Here is a 22,198-nt window from a genome sequence, read left to right as displayed (position 1 = left end):
ATGAAGTAGAGTTTTGAAAAATATTTTCCTTAATTTTGGAGGAAAGTTATTTTTCTTTTAAATTTGAAGAAAATGAGTTGATTTTTCAAACATTTTTAAGTCAACCAGGAAAAATTAAAAATCGTGCATACCAAACACACCCTTAATTGCACACAAGTGGGTCCTGTCTTTCGGCTCTTCCCTCTTTCATTATTTTTATTTTACGGTAGGTCCTACCCTTTGCCTCTTCTTCTTTACTACTATTTGTAAGTATAATATAATATGATTGATTATTCACTCAAAATGATCAGTAAAATATTTTATAAACATAATTCACCCCGCTCTTCTCGTTAATTTTAATTTAATGAAGGGTTACTGAATCAAGCTACATCGCTGGTAGTGTTTCTACAATGATCTAAGCTAAAAATAAAACAGAAATCCCGTATACCAATAAGTACATACCGGACATTTTATTTAGCCGCCAAAACATTAGCTACTAAATATATCTAGTCTACTTAAAGAACTAGTCAACCTCCATAACTAAACCAATCTTCCCCTATATCCATAAATAAATATCTAGTATATACACCGACATTAGATTTGTCTAATGTATGTATGTACAAAATGCCCCCAGGCTTGGTCATCATCAAGAAAACAAAAGACTTGCAGCAGTCTCAACTCAAAAACAACTGCAATAAAATCCGGCTGCATGAACATAGCCGCCTACATCTTGTGGTGTAAAATGTAAAAATTTACATCAATTATTGTCCCGACGACTCTTGTAGCCTTGTGCAACACAACATCCCTATGGATTCCAGGGCCTCAAGAATGGTTTGCCCATCGAATCATGGTACCCTGGATTCTGAGTAGACATGCTCGTCCATCCAAGACCATTGGGTTTAAGGCCGCTAGGACTTTCCTGGCTACTCATGTAACTAAGGGAAACAGCTTGCTGCTGTGAGGCATTGCTCGTTGTGGGAACTCCCACGGCTATCTCACCATAGTTCCTTGAAGGGATCAACCGTTCTCTTGAGCCTGATACATTATACGAGCCACTTTGATGCAGTGCGTTACACTCAGATAAAACACTGTACAAGCTCTGATCTGAGTTGTTTACGCTTCCAATGCTCTGAGATGGACCACCAACACCTCCGAAAGTAGACCAGCTCCCACGGGCATGATTCTCTCCAGAGAACCAATTCTGACTTAACAAGTCTCCACTGCTTAGATGAGTTTGAGGCGGTGTCGACACATGAACAGAATTGATGGCCCAATCTTGCATGCCAACATTCAACTGTTCATGCCTAGGGAGAGAATATCGACTTCCATCTGGGTATAGATTCCCCTGAAAGTTCTGATGCATGAGGAGATCATTCATCCCCTTGTGTCGTAGCTCAATTGGTAACTGCACATGAAGCTGCTCCCTAAAATGACCAGAATATTGACCTTGCTGCACCATCAGATTGGTTGCTGGTTGGAAGTCCAGAGGAGACTGTCTCTGCTCATGGTTGTAAGATGAACTATCTGGATCCTTGAAAAACGGGTGGAATATTTCATTCCTGTTCTGAGGGTATGAACCAAAAAGAGAAATGGCACTGGGTTCTCTGGGCAACATATCCCTCCCAGCATCCTTTCCTGTTGGGACAGCTTCCAGATTAATAAGACTAGCGGCTCGCTCTTCAGTAACTCGAGGATGCCCTAATGACAACTCCTCGGCAGAAGAATATTCATGACTTATGGGAGTGGCACACCCATAAGAGGCAGCTATGCTAATTGCTGGCCAACCATCACTGGTAGAAGCAAGAGGATCCCCTTGATCAACAGGAACATCTACACTATTCAACCCTTCTGGATACTCTGATACAGTTGGGGAAACTTCATCTGCCTGCTGGATTATATTGTTCTCGTTAGAATCCAGCTTAAAGTGACCTAACTGATTGCTCTCATCAAGTGAAACATGATCAAGATCCTGACTGAGTGAGACAGGGAGAGACTCGTCATCATAATCAGTGTTAGCTGTGCTATCAGGAGTTTGTTCATCAAATAAGCTTGCAGACTCTCCTCCCTCCTGATCCTGACAATCATATAACCAAAGAGTTTATTTGAATCTTATCAAAGAACATAGGAGAACTTTAAAAAAAAATCTTCTCAGGCAAATTATAATAGAACTAAAAACTCTCGACTGAAGTTTCTGCCACTCATTTATTTGTATTTAATGAGACAGAAAGACCACCTTCCAGCATAAACGAGTTGCTAAATAAACCTTTTCGACTCAATACAATTCTTTTTCTATTAGTATAACTGACCTCTGGCTGTATAGGAAGCTCATTATTTAGTATTTCTCTTTCCATTTGCTTTTCGATCAACCCATCAGATTCTTCCTTGCCCTCATGCTGATCAACCTAGAGCAAACTAGGACATTTTAACATTACACAACAAAAGAAACCATCTTCACTTCAACATACACGAGTTGGTAAGAACTCGCCTCTATACATTTGTTTTCTATTGGTATAACTGACCTCTGACTTTATAGGATCATTATTCAGAATTTCTCTTTCCATTTGCTTCTCGATCAACCCATCAGATTTTTCCTTGCCCTCATGCTGATCAACCTAAAGTAAACTTGGATACTTAACAATTAAACAACTAAAAAAAGCATCTTCCCTTCGACATACACGAGTTGGTAAGAATTTGCCTCTATACAATTGTTTTTCTATTCTTGTTATAACTGACCTCTGACTGTAGAGGAAGCTCATTATTTTGTACTTCTCTTTCCATTTGCTTCTCAATCAACCCATCAGAATTTTCCTCGCCCTCATGCTGATCAACCTAGAGCAAACTTGGACATTTTAACAATTAGACAACTAAGAAAGCCATCTTCCCTTCAACATACACGAGTTGGTAAGAATTCGCCTATTTTTCTATTAGTATAACTGACCTCTGACTGTAGAGGAAGCTCATTATTTAGTATTTCTCTTTCCATTTGCTTCTCTATCAACCCATCAGATTCATCCACACTCTCATGCTTATCAACCTAGAGCAAACTTGGATATTTTAATAATTAGACAACTTAGGAACCCATCTTCCCTTCAACATACAAGAGTTGGTAAGAATTATAGGGGAGGCCTTTTCACGTCTGTACAATTGTTTTATATTGACTACTGGTATAACTGACCTCTGACTGTAGAGAAACCTCATTATTTACTATTTCTCTTTCCATTTGCTTCTCTATCAACCGATCAGATTTTTCATTGTCCTCCTGCTGGTCAGCCTAGAGCAAACATAGACAATTAACAATTAGACAAATAAGATAAAGTATCTGGAACTTCCATTAGAAAAAGCAAAAAGAAAAAAAAATGTCAGAAACATTGAACCATCTTCAAAACCGATTCCTCAAAAAAGTGATGAGATAAACCCCATTGACCCCTCAAAGACAAAGGGGAGAAAAGCTAAAAGTACAAACCTCTACTTCCATTGAGAGTATAATTTCTGCTTCTTTATTATCAGTTTGTTCTGCAAAGATCCCATCAGAGTTAGTTCTCTCTTCTGCTTCTTTACAATCAGTTCGTTCTGGAAAGATCCCATCAGAACTCATTTTCTCTTCACCCTGATAAACCAAGTAAAAACAAATCATCAGGTAATTCAAACAGATTCTCTGAACTTGGATGTATAAGATAAGATGCACTCCTAAGACAGACCTTAATTTGGACATTCAGTTTTTGTTCCATTTCTTGACCTAATGATATTCTCACATGCAATTCTTGTGAACGTCTCTTTATCCATTTTGCAAAACCAGCAGGGACATCCCTATTTGCCAGCTGCAGCCTGTACAAACACTCACTAAGAACTAATGTGGAGATCGATAATACTAGAAGAAATGTTTTTCTCCACAAACTAACCAGTGGTCATGTAATTTTTGACGTTCTTCTTCCTCATAAAATTCAAATGGCTGTACATGGAGATTTTCCACATCACCTAAGACATTGCTCAGAGACCTGGGTTGTATGCTATTACTATTATGCTTCATGCTGTTCTTAACACGTTGATAGTGTTCTCGACTGACCTGAAATATGATGGAGAAAGGAAGGATAAGAGGAATGGGGAAACAATCAGCCACTGGAGACGAGAAAATAACATAAATTCAATGAATGTCAATAGTTTGTACAGAATTTGCACACATGAAAGACTCAAATGAAAAGCATCCCATGTAAGAACTCAAGTGAAAAAATGGCTGGGTCAACATCTTGCTGAATAATGGCTGCAAAATGTGTGATCACCAAGTATTTGGTGAGAAAACAAACAAATTCAAGATCATTGGAATATTTTCAATAGACTCGTAAGATGTTCCAACCAAAGCATAGCCACCTTAATATAAGACATGTTTTTTTAATCAGGTAAATGTATACCTTAATATAAGACATGTATTTGGCACCATCGCTGTGTTGGATATTCCGCTTGTTTAGTTTTTCTCCTTTCCTGGATCTTGCAGCCATCTTAGCTCCATCAGGCGAACTGCCATATGTGCCTTCCGTCAAGCCCTTTCTGAATACCCAAAGAAAGGCATGTGACTGTTATGACCCTTATAATGGGAAAAAAACAATTATCATTTAAAAATTACACAAATATACATACAAACAGAATTTTTAAGTTATAATGTAAGCTCATTTTATCTTTTCACCTTTGCTTCTTACTTTAATCAATTCTCTTCCAGCTACCTTTATCAAGCAGATTTTATTGATAGCCAAGAAAGTTAAGCTCACCCCCAGAACAACAATATCAAGGAGAAATAACAAAAACGATTGTTGCAACAATCTCCTATTATGGCATAACTTAGTGCAGTTGTCAACAGATTTCAATATTTCTTCTGAGTTATCCCAAGGTAGGGATGAGGATTGTGTACACTCTACCTTCCCAGACCCCACACCCCACTCGTGGAATTACACTGGGTATGTTGTTATTGTAGAGTAATCCTTTATTGGCAGAATATATCAGGTTACCGTAAACTTGATATATTTTATTCAGTGCACCTCTGAACTATTTTTTATCATGATTATCCTCGGAAACTTGCAATTTGATAGCCTCAACCCTCCTTGATGAATGTGTCAAAGAGCATGTATCCATGCTCTTTAGGCTCTTGGGATTGAAAAATCAAAAAATCAACTTCTAAGAGGGGTATTTTCACCCGTTAATTGCCGCAAAATCATATAAAATGCTTTATTTGTTCCAATTCTGTATTCTTCTTAATAGATACAATGCACAATTATCACAACTTAGCATTTCTTTTTATTTCCTCTTTAGATGCAATGGCAGTTAGTTTAATTATGTTTTTCTTCTTTATTTTGGGCCAAATCTGTAAAGATATGGCTGAAACTCTATTGTTTTTTTTTTAAACGGCTAATTTTGTATATTTCTATAAATGATTCATAATTACACAGTGCTCCCTGAGTCTGGTCCCTATTTACAACAAAAGAACTCTAAGAACCTGCAGCTATTCTAAAACCTAAAATGGTGTCTAGTATATCCAGAACTTCTACAGCTTCTACAGAGTAGGATAGTCTACAGTCTACACCAAAACAAAAATGCAAATTAAAGTTCATTTTTATCTGTTGAACTGTGTTGCTCCTATTCTCAAAGCACCTTGAATTCCTTTCTTTCCAAACTGTCCACCATATGCATGCTAGTATAATTCTCCATCTTGCTCCGTCTCAAAGTCTCCCTTCCTGCTTGTTCCCAGCGTAACAAGGTTGCTGCAACGTTACGTGGCATTATCCAAGTGATTCCTCAGGAAGCCAAAAAAAATCCTCCATACTTGTCCTATTACCTTGCAGTGGAGAAAGAGATGTTTTACAGTCTCAGTTGTTTCCCCGCTTAAGCAGCAATCTGGGACATATAGTTATCCCTTTTCCCATCAGGTTGTCTGAGTGAGGACAGCTTCTCTAGACAGAAGCCATACAAAATCAAGAGACTTTGAAAGGAATCTTTGTCTTCCAAATATGATTCTAGGGCCAGCATTCAATCTGATGCAGGTATGGTTCAAATCTTTGTATGCTATGTTCACCTTAAAGTTCCCACTGCTGTGACCAACTGACCATCCCACCAGAGTTTGTCAAGCCCTTCCTGTAAGCCACCCCAAGTCTCCAGATAAGTGAAAAAGGAGTTCACCCTAGTCAACTCCCAATAAAAGAAAGTTTTAACCGAAATAATGAAGTTCTAGCTGTGCATTTCTTTTCATTCTTCTGCAAATGCAATGACGACTTTTCCCAACTAAAAAAGAAACAAGGAGAAAAAAGGCTATAACCTGGTAAAGTTTGACTCACTGACTCACAGTAAGGAAGGGGGGCATAAGAAATCTCAGTTTACATAACAGAAGTCTGCTTCAAAAATGGGCATAGAGATTCAGTAGGGAAGACTTAGCTCTATGGAGAAGAAGATTCATAACCTATAAGTATGGCTTAATGAATCAGTGGATCACTAGAGATGTACTTAGCACTTATGGTTGTATTACCCAACTCACTCCAAGATACAAAAGAACATCTACCACAGATTTGCAGTTGTCTTGCAATGTAAGAACATATACTCCTTGTTTTCTGCATCCTGTCACATAGCAAGCATCTTGAGCAAATCTGAAACCTCTTCTTTGTAGGACGTCATGAGTTGAGCAAGCTCTTCTAACAACCAACCATAAAAAGCATGAAACTTCGAGGAGAAATTTGACCTTCCGTATGAGTTTCCAAGGCCACAAAGCTGTCAAGGAGGTTACATTGTTTAGATTCCAAAAAGGCTTACTTAACTGAAAAATTCCCTTTGATGCACAACATACAAACTTGTCTATCTATGTCAGTTGAGCCTTGAGGTGCTGAGAAGGTGTTCAAAACTTGTAACATGCATGAGACTCCATCAATTTCCCAATCATTTAAGGCCCTCCCGTGGATAGATTCTCCATATCTGTGAGAGTGAATTTTTTTTTTTTGAAGGCTTAAGATGTAAAGATCAGGGAATTGATCTTTTAGATTAGTTTGTCTTTTTTTTTTTTGATAACCGAGAAATCTGTCTGTGACCCGCCCTTTGGACCAATCACAGCCTTCTAAACTCGGTGGATAATGGGCCTCTACGATCTTGGTAGAAAATCTAAGAGCTTTCGCTGCCGGCGGGCGACTATTACTCATATATGTTGCCCGTCTGGCCAACAATTATGTTAGCAAAAGTTGGGTCAGTGACTACTTTCTTATATCTAATTTGTGAAGCACCGTGCCATCATTCCGGTGACTACTTTTTCATATTTAATTTTTGTAGCACCGTGCCATCATTCCGGTGACTACTTTTTCATATTTAATTTGTGTAGCACTGTGCCATCATTCCAGTGACTACTTTTTCATATATAATTTGTGTAGCACAGTGACATGCTTCCGGTGACTACCTTTTTTTAACATATCTGATTTGCGTAACACCGTGCATCTCTCCAGACTACTTTTCATATTTGATTTGTGTAGTACCGTGGATTTTTCTGAACTATTTTCTCATATATGAGTTGCATAGCATCATGTGTCTTTTTAGTGACTCCTCAGATTTGATTTGCATAGTTCCATTTGTCTTTCCGGTAACTCCTCAAATCTGATTTGCGTAGGGTTGTGCCATCATTCCAACCCTACCCGTATAATTTTTCTTTTTCAGCAGGGTCGTGCCATCATTCCGACCCTACCCATAATATTTATCTTTTTCAATGGGGTCGTTCCATCAATTCGAACTATCCTATATTATTTCTATTTTCTAGTTGGGTTGTGACATCATTCCAACCCTACCCATATAATTTTATTTCTTAGATTGTGACCACTTTTAGCCATCAAATCTAATACTCCGGCATATGAGCATGTTCTGGCCAGTTTTTCGGTGACTTGTTTGATATCGACTCGTCTATTGATTTCAACATGATCCATATACTTTATACTAGATTTTGAGCACTTACAACGACCGTTGCATTGTGAAGAAGTCTATATGGAGCAACCACCTAATTTTGTTGCTCAGGGGGAGTTTAGTAGCCTTGTATGTTGATTACGTAAGTCACTCTATGGTCTGAAACAGTCTTTGCATGCTTGGTTTGGGAAGTTCCAACACTGTAATTTTATTACTCTGTGTTTTATTGGCATTATGCATCAAATTCAGTATTTCATGAGAAGACCAAGCACATTGAGATTGATTGTCAATTTTGTGAAGTCGAGTGATCAACTTGCAGATATCTCACTAAGCCCCTCATCAGTCCTCGTGTTAATTACATCTGTAACAAGCTAGGTACATGAATTGTATGCACTAGCTTGAGGGGGAGTGTTAGAATAGGAATAGGTTTATACGATCCTATTAGAATAGGAATATGTTTATACAATCCTATTAGAATAGAAATAGGTTTATACAATCCTATTAGAATAAGAATAGTAATAGAAATAGAAATAGAAATAGGAATACTAAATAGTATCCTACTTGGTAAAGGATTGTATTCTAGGGTCTATAAATAGGATCTCAATGTAATAATGTAAACAACACAACAATTCAATAATATTTTTTTCCTATATTTCTCACAGATGTCACACACCGTATTGGTGCAAGGTGGATGAAAAAGAGGATCACATCCGAAGTATTGTGTGATAAGAAGGTGCACCAAAATTTAAGGATAAGTTCTACAGAGTGGTGGTTAGAAAAACTATGGTGTATGAGCCAAAGAACTGGTCAGTCAAGACTCGCACGTTCAGAAGATGAAAGTTTGCGAAAATGAGGACCCTTTAGGTGGAGGACAAAATGTGGAAAGCAAGGTTGAGATGGTTTGAGCATGTGAAGAGGAGATGCACAGATGCCCCAGAGGTGTTAGAGGGTGGCTATGGATGGTTAATGAAGGGGTAAAGGTGGGAGAAGAAGTATTGGGAGAGCCGGAGAGGTCATCAGACAAGATATTGTCCAGTTTAAACTTATTGAGGACTTGATAAGAGGTTGTGGAGATAGGGTAGAAAATTAGTAGATAGTAGACTTTTGTCTCACTTATCCTTCCATACTAGTAATCGCATCATTACTCTTGTAGTTACTAGTCCTTAGATTTTTGTTACTATTTGTTGTTTCTCGTAACTACTTCGATTGTCGTATTATTTTGTAGCAACTACAATTAAGAATGTTTTGTCATGCTTTCTGTAGTAATTTGTCATGGCTTCTTCACTTACGTTATTTCTTTTTCCGCACTACTTTGAATTGTTTTTCGATGAACCAAGGGTCTAAAGGAAACAGCCTTTCAACCACCAAAGTAGGGATAAGGTATGTGTTCATTCTACCCTCTCCCAACTCCAACTTTATGGGACTATGAGGGGTATGATGTTGTTGTAGTTATGCAACGGCTATTTGTTCTAACTTTATTTTTTTTGGGCCAAATGCAGTAAAAGGAAGTTGCTAGGGCTCCATTGTTTTTACTCAAATAAAAAATTTCAATACAAAATATTTGAGTTCTGACTATGTATTTGTTTTATTTTTCTTGTCTTCTTTTTTTTGGGCCAAATCCAGATAGAGGAAAAAAAATTGGCTGACACTCTTAATACTTTTAGCTAAACAAAAAATATCAGCCTAACTAATGGAGTTTCAATCAAGTTGTTTTACAAACTTAGCCTGAAAAAAAAATGATTCAAACATTCATAAGTTAACAAATTAAAAATATAATAAAATATGTTATTTCAAAAAAAAATGCCACGTTCACAGAAAAATGTGTGGCAGCCCATGCCCATCAGGTGAGATTGGTTAGGAGAGTCGAGGCTATCGAAATGCCAAGTCCAAGGAGGTCATTAGTGACTAGACAAAGTTTGAGTGCTCACTTGATAAAATGTGTCAAGTTTATGAGGGGTTCCGACGTATTGTGCCTCATTTTCTTAAATAAACCTAGAAATTTTTTTGAAAAGGTAGGGTAACCAAACGAAAATAACCTAGACCATAAGATAATGAAAGAAAACCACCTCAATATTCTCTCCACCATTTCCTCTTCCGAGTCTTTACAGCTCTCCAAACTTTCCTTCCATAACTGCAACTTCCCAATCATACTGCCACGAGAAGTAGAATGTAATGCAAACAATAAAATGTTCTAAAGGTTAAGAAAAATACAGTTGAGAAAACTGCATACTTGTCATGGTAATTTTGTAATTCCATGTAATATGCCTTCTTGTTAGACTTGAAAAGCTGCTCCTGACGCATAACATTATCAGGGTGAAAGCTACCAGAACAAATCATCTGACCCCTGCAAAGATGCCAGAGATTTTGATAATATGAGATTCTCAGACCATCCATGTGAAGGGTTAAATCTCACCTGTCCCAAATATATGCAAAGGTAGGCCTGCATAGTAAACTATAAATGGAAACAGAAAAGTACTTTCAAAGGTAGATTATCCCAATGTTTCAACCATAGCCCAAAATCTCTCCAATCAGAAGTATTAAGCACTTGAAAATGAAAAGAGTTAAAAGTATCTATACATGCTATGCAGAAAGGATATGCTTAAAATATGGACGTGTGACAGCTATGGCTCTGGTACAAATGATCATGAAACATACTAACTTATTATAAGGTAATGAGAAAATAAATTACCCCATTAAAGTAAGACCTGTTTTTCAAAAGAGACACCTGAACTTTGTGGGGGTCCTAGTACCCCCATAAACAATTTAAGAGTGTTATAAATATCCCACTTTTCGCCAAACCTCAATTGCAAGAAAAAAAGTGCAATCACGCACCAATTGTTGTTTGCCACGTATTAAATTTGTGTAACTCTTAATTTTTAGTTTCATTTTCATTTTTTCTAATTTATTTCACTTTATTTTCATTTTTTCCTCTTTCTTCTTCAACCTTCATTACTCAAACCCGTTGTTCTTTGCTGTAAATCCTCCAACGGAGCAGCCATTGCCGCCTTCGACGTAGCCTCCATGATGCTTCACTGTTATAACACTATTTTCGCCACTAAATATCACCAAATTATTGCTAAATCTAGATTAAAATGGATAAAATCACTATTAAATTAAAAATGAATAATCACCCCAATCTACCATCTGCTAGATTCTTTCTAGCAGTATTACAATAATGATGCAACAGAACTCCATTACAATAGATTATTTTTCTTAACATTAAACATTAGTGAAAAATTATAAGTAAATAAATACAACCAAATCAATTCAGCTCTCAAGTTACTAAAACAAGGTAATAGAGTTCAAGTAAATAAATACAACCAAATCAGTTCAGCTCTCAAGTCACTAAAGCAAGGTAATGGAGTTCTATATTCAAACCAAAAATAAAAACAAAAATGGAGTTTCTTAATACTCCCAAATCAATCGAATAACGGAGTTCATATATTTTTATTTTTTAAAAAAATAGGGATAAAAGGAGAAAAAGGAACAATGAGAAGCAAAGACAAGAAAAAAAGTGATAAAAATGGGTGGAGTAAATGGCTCTTCTAAGTTGAAGAAGATAAAGAAAGGTAATTGGGTTTTTGAATTTGGGTGAAGAAGATAATGGAAAAGAATGAATTGAAAAAGTTCAATTAAATAAACAAAAGTAAAGAAAAGAAAATAATATTTTTCTAATTATAAATGTTTAAATAAATATTTATTTATTTTTTTGGCTTAGCTCACTCGCTATTGGCGAGTGAATTACACTCTACCTACCACCTAGGCTTATAATGGGATAATAAATTTATTATAAATAAGAATAAGGGGGTAAAAGGTCCCCCGCAAAGTTTAAGTGTTTACTTAAAAAACAAGGTCTTACTTTAATGGGGTAATTATGTATTTTCTCTAAGGTAATCTATGCTAACCTCTTTTACATCTTGAGGTGTTGATTTAGGGATATTTTTAAGATAGTTGACACAATAGAGTAAGAGCCTGTTTGGATTGACTTAAAAGTTGGTCAAACCTAATTTTAAGTTATTTTTAGTTTTTGGGAGTGTTTGGTAAAGTTAAAAATAACTTAAAAATAAATTTAAAATGACTTAAAAAAAGTTAAAAACCAAAAGTAGCACACTCCCTACTTTTTATTTTTTTAACTTAAAAAGTCATTTAAGTTTGACTTTTTATTTTTCAACTTAAAAGCTACTTTATTAAGTCAATCCAAATGGGCTCTAAGTTATAAGGGCAATAAGTGCACAATTACGTACCTACTTAAATTTGATCCTTAGAAGAAACTTGAATGACGGGGAAATTCCCAGAATGATTGAACTTTTCAAGCAACTGGAGAGTTTCCAAGGAATCCAAACAGGTGAGGATTATTTATGGTGGCATGGGTAGAACAAAGGAAGACCCAGGGTGAAGGAAGGATATAAACAAGCAAGTCTTAGGGAGAATCAAGAATTTAAATGGCCTTGGAAGCAAATCTGGAGAGTCAAAGTGCCACAAAAAGTGCCATGCTTCACCTGGCTACTAGCCAATGAAGCAATTCTGACATTGGACAATGTGACCAAGAGAGGTATATCTCTATGCAACAGATGCTACTTATGTGGTAAGGATATAGAGCCAGTAAGACACCTCTTTCCACACTACGATTTTACTGATCAACTGTGGCAGATTTTCCTTAATCTCAGAGGCATTTCTTGGAGTATGCCTAGTAAGATTGATGAGACTCTTTTCAGTTGGGAGGAGGCTGGAGTTGGGGCTACAAACAGAGAAAGATAGAGGATGATCCCTGCTCGTATATGGTTGACAATATGGAGAGACAGAAATGATAGATGTTTTGAAAATAGGAACAACAACCAGCAGGAAGTTAAGCTTAAATGTATTTTGATGTTTTAATTTTGATGTACAAATGTCTATTCCAATGAGACTGAGTCAATCATAGATGTTTTAGGGTCTATCTAGATCTTGGTTTAGCATTGAAAAGACTACGACCCTTTTCTTCTTTTGTGTAAATATGGTTTTTCAGTACTACCTTAGTACTGACTGAAATACAAATGTTACTAGTGTCAAAAAAAAATTGCGTACCTACTTAACAAAAGTCCATAGAACCAATACACAGGTGATAAGATAGAACATGCCCTACTAAGAAAGTAGAAAAAAGGTCTCAGATGGTTAGAGAACTGCAATTCAAGGCCAAAACAATCACGCAGTGCTAGTTCCATAATCAGGAAAGCAGATGCTTCTCCAGACTCCTAACGTGAAACAACATTTGGTAATATCAGAGACTAGATTAGGGAAAATATTGACAGCCAGAGTGTGGGAGGTTGATTGCATGTCAATTAGGTTCTATTAAAAGTTAAGATGTGTGGTTCCTCTAATTGGTCCTATGTAAATGCTACCTGGAATACTAACAATATCAAGTATACTACACTATTTAATAGAAATATAGGGATGTGGCACATATACAGCTGATACATTGGTGTATTATGATCCTCATAATCCATTTATTCAACCCATTAAACAACAATCGACGTGTCATATTATAATCACACCAAACTACATCCACAAACACTGAGAACCCTTTGTTCATCTTTTTTTCTCCATGAATCTCTCGACCTCTCGTTGCATCGTTAAAACAATTGCTCCACGGTCTATAATTTCCAATCTCATCAGAAGAACATGATGCTAAAATCAGTAACTCTAATCTCAATTTAATTCAAAAGCATATCCTAGCTTTCTTTTATTTTATTTTTATATAAAAGGAACTATAATTCCATCAAAATTTGATGATTCCCTAAAATGAGAAAACCAATCCAAGTAATGTCAGATGGAAAACAAAATATCAAGAGCCCACCATAAATTCTACAGTACGAAGTAACAATAGAAGTCACAGGAACCTCAACTACAAAGTTCCGATTTTGAAAAAACAGAAAAATTGCTGAATGTCAAACATATTGAGATATTAAGCAATGGAAGACTTGCCACTTAAGAAATTGATTTCCGAAGTGAAAATTTTCCTCCCCCAGTAATTTATAGACAATATCATCTGGTCCTGACCCTTCTGGCAAAAATTGCGTAAGAAATCCTCTCTCATCTTCTGACAAGTTTGCCTGCCAAACCTAAATCAATTACCAGAGAGTAAGATATAAGGGTAACTATACCTTCCAATAACAAGTATTTAGCATACATAACTTGATAGACTGTTACCTTGTGGGAGAGGACCTCACTTAAATTATTGAGTTCAAAAGTTTCATGAGGTAGAGTAAAAACATCAGCCAATATGCTATGGTGATGTGAGAGAGAATCCAAAAAGGGAGTCAATTCTCTCTGTGAAATGCCAATTTGCTCCTTCTTGGCAAGAACACACCTTTTTTTGTCATCCCAAACCAGAGAAACGTTGGATCTTAACTTCAAATTATATCTTGCTAATCCCTGCTTCTTCTTCTTCTTCTTCAGTCCATGGCGGTCCAGAGGACAGTCAATATTGTTGATAGCACGTAGACGTTTCTTCCACTGATCAGCCACCATTGTCAAAGCATGCCAAAATAATTACCACTACAACATAATCATGCTCTCTCAATTTTGATCAACGAGACCAACTCTATGAATTGTAAGTCGAGAACTTCTAAAAACAACATAAAAAATAAGTAAGCTAACTTTACAAATTGCTTTGAAAAGATGTGTTCAAGAGCATCAGGGTTCCAACTACCCACAACCTATCCTTATTTGTAAAACAGAAAGGTGGAAATTGGCATACAATCAAGTACACCGACACACAGATGAGGTAAAATCGTTTGTTAAAAGCAAATAGACAGAAGAGGCAAAATACAATAAACAAACAAGCTTCATAAAGTACAATAGCTCATTGGCATGCCTGTTCAATTAAGGAAACAAGTAAGATATTTTTCAGTGACCCGGTTAATATATCTTTGTAGGCTGTAGCCACTAGCCAAGGGAAGTAGATCAAGTCAACTTTCAAAGATCAAAAAGATTAAGATTACAGTGAGATTACTGTAAAGGGATAATCATACAATCCTCGCTCCATTATCAACCTCCAACTAAAAAAAAATTACAACAGAGAGATAATGACACGCAGAGTTTACACGACCGAAAAAGTAGAAAATATATAAGATTAATAAGCAGACACAGTAAATTGATAAAATTTACTATATTTAAGAAAGCAAAGAGAAGAAGTTGTGGAATACCCAAAAGCCCAAAATAGATATCAAAGAGACTGATTGTATAATTCTCACCAGGGTTCCAGATGCGAGGAAATCGAATTGAAACAACATAGGGTTGTGAAGGCTCTAATTATGTAAATCACAACATGAGAAAGAAAGATGTAGAAATAAAGCCCTAAAATCCAAGAACCTGAAATAAAGTCGATACAGGCGGCAGCAATGAAGGGCAGGCGTCCGAGGGTTGAAGCGTTATCCGATACTTCTTGCTCACGGCCTACTTTTTGCATTTTTCCATTTTTTTTCTTTTTATTTTCTCTGGACCTTTTTTTCCCGCAGCGGATCGGATCTCCTATGTTTGGACGCAAGATGACCCGTTATGATTCGTTTGGTTCTAAAACGTGTTTGACATGATTTAAAAGTTAATCAAATCTATTTTATTAAGTTATTTTATGACTTTCTAATAGTGTTTTTAATAAATATAAAAAATAAATTAAAATAGGTCAGAAATGACTTAAAATAAATTAGGGATTGTTTGACAAAGTTAATAATAACTTTTAAAAGGTTAAAAATCAAAAGTAAGCATCTTCCTATTTTTTATTTTTTTATTTTTTGAGCTACTTTTTTTAAATCAATTCAAACGGACTCTAAGACAAGTTATTACTATTATTTTATATCATGTTCGATTTTTTTACTAAAATTTTCATAATGTTATAAAATATGGGCAATAATACTACAAGAAATATAAACTTAATATATGTGGAGAATAGAATGTAATGTCTTCAAGCTATTTTACAATTTTAAATAACAAATCTTATTTATATGTTGATAAATCACTTCAAAAGTCACTATATTAAATGTCTAAATTAATGGATACATTTTTATCCAAAATAGTTCATAGAACCTAGGGAATATACATATATAAATGTAACTAGTTCATGTATCTAGTAAATGGACTATTCAGTAATTCAATAGATTTATCACACGTAAGTTATTCTAATTAAATATTGTAAATTAAATATTATATAATTGATATAGATATGATAGTTAATTTATATAAAATAAAAGGAAAATTAATTAATATGTGTATTGACTATATATATGAATAAGGGTATCTTTAGATTAAAGAGTTTTTGACGATATATATTTTAAAATTATGAGCTGAATCTAAAGTACATGTTTATACTGGATGAGAATTAGCACGGGCTAGCACTCGCTATTTTAGCACAATTCGTTTAGTCTTTATGAAATCAGCTAATTGTCATTGAACCAAATATCGTTATAGACTTTTGAAACATTTACAGAGTATTAATTACCTCTAAAATATATATTTAACGATAATTAAATTATTATTGTTAATTAATTAACACTTTGTGTAATGCTTCAATAAATAACTCCCAATGAATTAAGCACTTTCGTGTGCCTTTATTAAGGAAATGGGACAAATATACCCCGAACTAGTGGAAATGGTATAAAGATACCATCTGTTAGACTTTTGGGACATTGATGTCTTTACCGTCCAAAAACTAAAACATATATGTCATTCACTCTAACGGAAAAACAAACAAGGACATGTGACACTAAAACATATATGTTATTCACTCTAACGGAAGAACAAATAAGGACGTGTGACACAATCTTACGAAGGGACCCAGTTTGACCAATTAATTAAACAAAAAAATTTAAAATCCACCCATATTCATCCATCCACCTACATAACCCACTCACACTTAGGGGTCTGTTTGGAAAATCACTTGGTAATTGGAATTGGTGTAATTACTAGGGTAGTAATTACAAGCCTAGTAATTACACTGACTTGTTTGAATTCCACATTGTAATTACACATGTTCTGTTTGGATGCATAATTGCAATCATAAAATTATATTAAATTTTAAAAATAAAAAATTAATTATTTAAAATTTATACTAGACAAATAAGAAACTTTATAAATGACATTAACTTAAATATTTAAGATGTATATTCTTTTTTGAAAATATATTAATTAATAAACATATATTCTTTAACCTATATTATGAAAAAATAATTGATTTATATTTTTTCAAATTAATATATTTCAATTGAATTGATCGTAAAAACTAAAAGTATGAAGTTTTTAGAAACATCGTGAAATGCATGTTTGATAAAAATATTAATATATAAATAAAATGTCATAAATTATTAAATGTTTGACAAAAAGATAATCTACCAAGTTTGATTAAAAAATGACGTGCAAGTGAATTCAATATTACTAAAACAAATGAAACTGAAAATATAACATAAGTTATAAATTCAAAACAAAAAATTTAACATGATACAAATTTCAACATAGCATGCATAAATATGATTTATTTTTATTTTTTTCTTAAAAAAATAAAACATAAGTCTATAACCTTACTTAACAATAAATTATATTTTAATTTAAAAATTAAAATACTAATAAAATTATACTAATGAGAAAATAAGCATGGCATAAAGAAATAGATAATACGAAAAAATTGCATAAAATCACGTAAAATAAGGTTGAGAACAAGAAGAAAATGAAATATAATAATATAAAATATAAAATATAAAATAACCTTTTAAAAAAATTTAGAATAATAAAAATAAAAAAGAACTTAAAATAATAGAAGTAAAAAAAATTCAAACAAAAAAAAATAGAATTTTTTTAAAAAAAAAAAGTAATCAGCTGGTAATTACACCAAGTAATTACCAACAATTCACGGCCTCTGCCTGTAAATTGTAGAGTGTAATTACCCCTACCAATTAACCAATTACCTGCTGACCAAGTAATTACTTGTCCAACCAAATAGGACATATAGTGTAATTACACCAAATTCAATTACCAAAGTGTCCTTACAAACAGGCCCTTAAACTAACCCAACTATAAACTTTTTTAAAGAATTGTTAATTCCCCAATTTCTAGTTGTTTTTTGTGGAAATTTGGTTTGGGGTTTTGTGGGTCTGGTTGTTGTTCGCCGCGAGTAAAAGCTTGGAGCTTGCAAGTGAGCTTGGAGTTCACCATTAATGGAGAAACTCGAGCAATGAGGAAGGAGGCAGCAGTGGTGATGGCTTTGTTTTTTGTCTGAATCGGGGTTTTGGAGTGGGATTTTGGTGTTGTTATTTTTCGTTGTTGGCTGGTCAATGGTGGTGAAGAGGGAGAGAGGAGAGGTCTTTTGGTGGTGGTTGATTGCAAGCTCAAAGCTCGTTGGTGGCTCATCAAAACTGCTAGTAGCAGCAACTATGGAGGAAAACAAGATGTGGAACTTGGGGTTCTAGCAATGAACATAATCGTGGTTTGGGGGTGGTGGTGGTGGTCAGCAAAGGCAATGAACAATGAACAATGAAAGAACTTGTAAATAATCTTAAAACAATATATCCCAAATTTTTAAAATATCCACCACACCCTAACTATACAATTGTTTAAATAATAAAAATAAAAACCGTACAATATCATGATTTCAAAATCGTGGGTCAAAATCATTGGTTAAGGGAATCTCCAATCCAAAAACCAAATTTTATACCAAATTTGGTGTCGGCACTATTTTAGTGTAAATCAACTCCAACTCATTGCACCAAATTTTACACCAAAAAATAAACAATTTTTTTCTAAACCAGTCACCATATATAATTCATATTATTTTCTTTTATATACGTTTAATATAAAATATTTTATACCATAATTTTTTAAATAATATAAATTGCTAGCAAATACTATACATTATACATAATAAAAAAGTCATATATAGAAAAATTAATTTATGAAAAAAGCTAACTTTTATATCTAAAATTAATGTTATAAAAATATTACAAATATACAAGAGATTTAATTAAAACATACAATTTATATAATGTTTGATAAAAAGTTTTGTATAATGAAATAATATTAAAATATTCAATAAAATGAATTGGTGTGATGAATAGTGTTACACCAAATTTGGTGTAACACTATTCACACACCAAAATGGTGTAAAATTTGGTGTTGGGTTGGAGATGGTCTAATAAATAGTTGTGTATGCAAATCTTATGTATATTAAAATGTATTTCTAGATTATACTAAAAACATCAAATGAATATTAACAAATGTAACGAATAAAATAAATATTAACCAATGTAATAAACATAACCAATGACATGTAAAAAATGGTGATTTAATCAAATTAAATAAATATTAACAACATACACTACTGATTATGACAAAATATAATGTAATCAAAATTAACTGATAAAAATTCTAACATCTTTAAAAATAAGGATAATTATTGATAAATTGCATTAAAATTGTTGAACATGTATTTTGAACTATTTAATGAATAAGATATTTAAAAATATTAACTTTAAAATTAGACCAAAATTTGATATCACCAACGAAAAACGAGTGTACAGTTCCTCCAGGTTGAAGGGGGATCATGCCCAGACATTAAGTTTTGAGGAGGTCCCTAGATAGAAATGCAACAACCAAACAAAAGTTAAGCTAAAAACAAAATGTTATTACTTTCAAGTTCCAAATATTCAACAAAAGGCAAACTTTTAACAGACCTCAAAGTCCAAATGGCTGGGCGATCTTGATGTGCCTTGATTTTGAGATATCTGTGGAGTTCTTGGCCGAGGTAGAATTGAAGGGGAGCGTATAGATAAAATCATGTATTGTTGATATACTTTATTGTTGGCAATGCAAGTAAAAACCACGTAATGTTTAGAGCAGTACTCTTTGAAAAGATAAAAAACAAAATGACAAAGATACCCATAATTTGAAATTTAATGACAAAAAGCAAACATGTTGATACCCCAATTTTTACTCATTCTTCTAACATAATAGAATTATACTAATTAATAAAAACATTTTTATATTGTTGGTAGAGTGACGAAATTTGTACTTCTATTAAAATTTGCCAAGAAACTCACAACATCAACATAAAAACATGCCAAATACGTGATTTTTCCTTTAAAAGTTTCAAAAACGCCTTCACTGACTGTCTTTCACCTCCGTAAAGCAAAAATTTTGAATTCACCAAATGGTTGAATCTATCATTGATGTCACTACAATATCAATTTCAATGCTAAGATACCCAACAATGACCGAAATCTAATTTAATCCTACTTTCATTTTATTGTAACTTCTATATCATCCTAGTGTTTCTTTATATATTGAAAATGAGTACAATAATGAGATTATCCATATTAGAATGAGAAAATAAACAAACTTGGCAAATCTTTTAGACCTTTTACCAAATATGTAAATGACATTTTAATGTTGACTTTGCAAAGTTTAATTATTTCTAATAATTCTTAGAAGCCAATAATTCCGTATAAATAATGAAGTTGCGAAGTATATAAGTAAAATACATTAAGTTATTAACCAATTAAATCACTACATGAATGAGGAAGAAGAGAAAATCTAACGAGCTTCTATCTTATTTTGCGATAAGCAACAACATGTACCACATTTTTTTCAACAATCATAGTTCTTTAAGTTGGTAAGAATATAAAAAAGTTTGAGCGACGAATTATATTTTCAAGAAGCTTAGATTGGTTTTAGTTGAAGAGAAAGCGAATTCAAAATCCTTGCTTTTCGGAAGGTAGAAGACAATCACGAAAAAACAATTAAAAGGTTTAGAGAAAAAAGACACATAGTTGGCACATTTTTGTGTTAGTGTCTTGAGTTTCTTGATAGATTTTAATAGAAGGATAAATTTTGTTACTTTTTAAATAACACAATTTTTTTTTTATCCACTAGGATAACACAAAAATATATCTTAGATTTAGTCTATAGTATTAAAAAAATTTAGCCAAAAATTCTCATATAAAATGTCCTTGTGATAAATAATTCCTAAAGAACAATTATTATATATTAATTTATTTATTCTCAACATAACATATTATATAATTACAATTCCCGTATAACAAATACATCAATAAGATAATTTATGAATAGACTTCTTTATAAGCATTTTAACATTACTTTTGATGGGGATGGGCGTTTCTTTTCACAATTCTATTAAATTATTCAGAAATTTATAATTTTGAAATTATAGTTTTGAACTAAAATATTTCATATGAGAGGTGGATAAAATAATTTTAGGTTGGATAAGAAAATAAGGGATATCTCAAGATTAATTGGATGTCTGAATTGACTTAAAAGTTGGTCAAACCTACCTTTAAGTCTATTTTTGACTTGAAGTGTTTGACAGATATAAAAAATAACATAAAATAAATAAAAAAATGACTCAAAATAAGTTAGAAAATGTTTGGTAAGGTCAAAAAACGACTTAAAATAAGTTTAAAGTAACTTAAAATAAGTCAAAAACCAAAAATAGGTCTCTCTCTGTTTTTTATTTTTTTACTTAAAAGTCATTTCAATTTGACTTTTTATTTTTGACTTAAAATCTACTTTTTTAAGCCAATCCAAACGAAAGTTTGGTACATATTTATGTCATTTTTTTTTATTGATGATATAAATTTATCTTAGTATTGAGATAAAATTGTATTGTTTAATAAAATATGTTATAAATTTAATACCAAATTTATTCTCGAAATATATTTAAAATGATAATTAAATAATTTTTCACAGGGTAACATAATACAACATATAGCAGTCTACCTTATTTTATTTTTCTAATTACCCTGTCTTTTAGTATAACTAGTTCTCGAATGCTAAATAGTATAACTTATCAATTTTTTAAAATAAAAAATTTAGATTAAAGAAGTCTTTTTATTAAGAGAAGGCGCACACAAAAAAAATAAAATAGAGAAGATTTTAAATTTTTTTTAGTAACAATAAATCAAGATAAAAGAATAAAAAATCAAACTCAATGAATAGCGAATAAAAGATAATAGTATAAACATATATTCATTGTGACATAAAGTCACAATTATTCAAAAAAGTTACTTATAACTCTTTAAAAGAATCACAATTCTTTGAGAAATTCACAATCCTTCAACGTGACAATGTGTATGCTTTTAATATAATATAAAAAAACAAATATACATATAAAAGACATACTAATTGAATTTTTTTAGTTGAATTATTATATAGTAGTAATTTAACATTCAAGTTAGAAGTTGCTTTTAGTTGGAGATATACCAAAATGAGAAAAACTCTTTATTTTTATAACATATAAAGGGTAGTATGTACAAATATATATCGTGCATTA

General features: G+C 33.1%; 1 protein-coding gene across 9 annotated transcripts; it reads right to left on the bottom strand.

Annotated features, from left to right (window-relative positions):
• Nucleotides 1-520: 520 nt before the first annotated feature.
• Nucleotides 521-15,415, bottom strand: LOC125811145 (uncharacterized). Of its 9 annotated transcripts, none has more exons than XM_049490646.1 (15): nucleotides 15,241-15,415; nucleotides 14,077-14,494; nucleotides 13,852-13,988; nucleotides 10,121-10,234; nucleotides 9,957-10,040; nucleotides 4,386-4,521; nucleotides 3,879-4,042; nucleotides 3,678-3,804; nucleotides 3,443-3,586; nucleotides 3,155-3,250; nucleotides 2,918-3,013; nucleotides 2,713-2,808; nucleotides 2,499-2,591; nucleotides 2,286-2,381; nucleotides 521-2,053 (listed from the first exon to the last, which is right to left on the bottom strand). In XM_049490646.1, exons 2-15 carry the CDS (start codon nucleotides 14,395-14,397, stop codon nucleotides 785-787), a joined length of 2,973 nt encoding a protein of 990 aa, XP_049346603.1. In that variant the 5' UTR covers nucleotides 14,398-14,494; nucleotides 15,241-15,415; the 3' UTR covers nucleotides 521-784. The 9 variants fall into 9 exon arrangements, with proteins under 9 accessions (XP_049346603.1, XP_049346604.1, XP_049346602.1 ...); XM_049490647.1 differs by having other exon boundaries at nucleotides 14,077-14,424; nucleotides 15,241-15,382; XM_049490645.1 differs by having other exon boundaries at nucleotides 14,077-14,491; nucleotides 15,241-15,336.
• Nucleotides 15,416-22,198: the final 6,783 nt, after the last annotated feature.

The sequence above is a fragment of the Solanum verrucosum genome, unplaced genomic scaffold, assembly GCF_900185275.1.
Source record: "Solanum verrucosum unplaced genomic scaffold, falcon-dt-bn FXZP01000032.1, whole genome shotgun sequence".
NCBI lineage: Eukaryota > Viridiplantae > Streptophyta > Magnoliopsida > Solanales > Solanaceae > Solanum > Solanum verrucosum.
Note: the sequence above shows the minus strand (reverse complement) of the source record. Positions and strands in the feature narration are given on the sequence as shown.

Coding starts and splice junctions, on each gene's coding strand:
- LOC125811145 (XM_049490646.1), bottom strand. CDS start 14,397: ATGGTGGCTGATCAGTGGAAGAAACGTCTACGTGCTATCAACAATATT. Junction 4,043..4,385: donor AATACATGTCTTATATTAAG/GTATACATTTAC, acceptor ATCATATTTCAG/GTCAGTCGAGAACACTATCA. Junction 3,251..3,442: donor TACTCTCAATGGAAGTAGAG/GTTTGTACTTTT, acceptor TGTTTGCTCTAG/GCTGACCAGCAGGAGGACAA.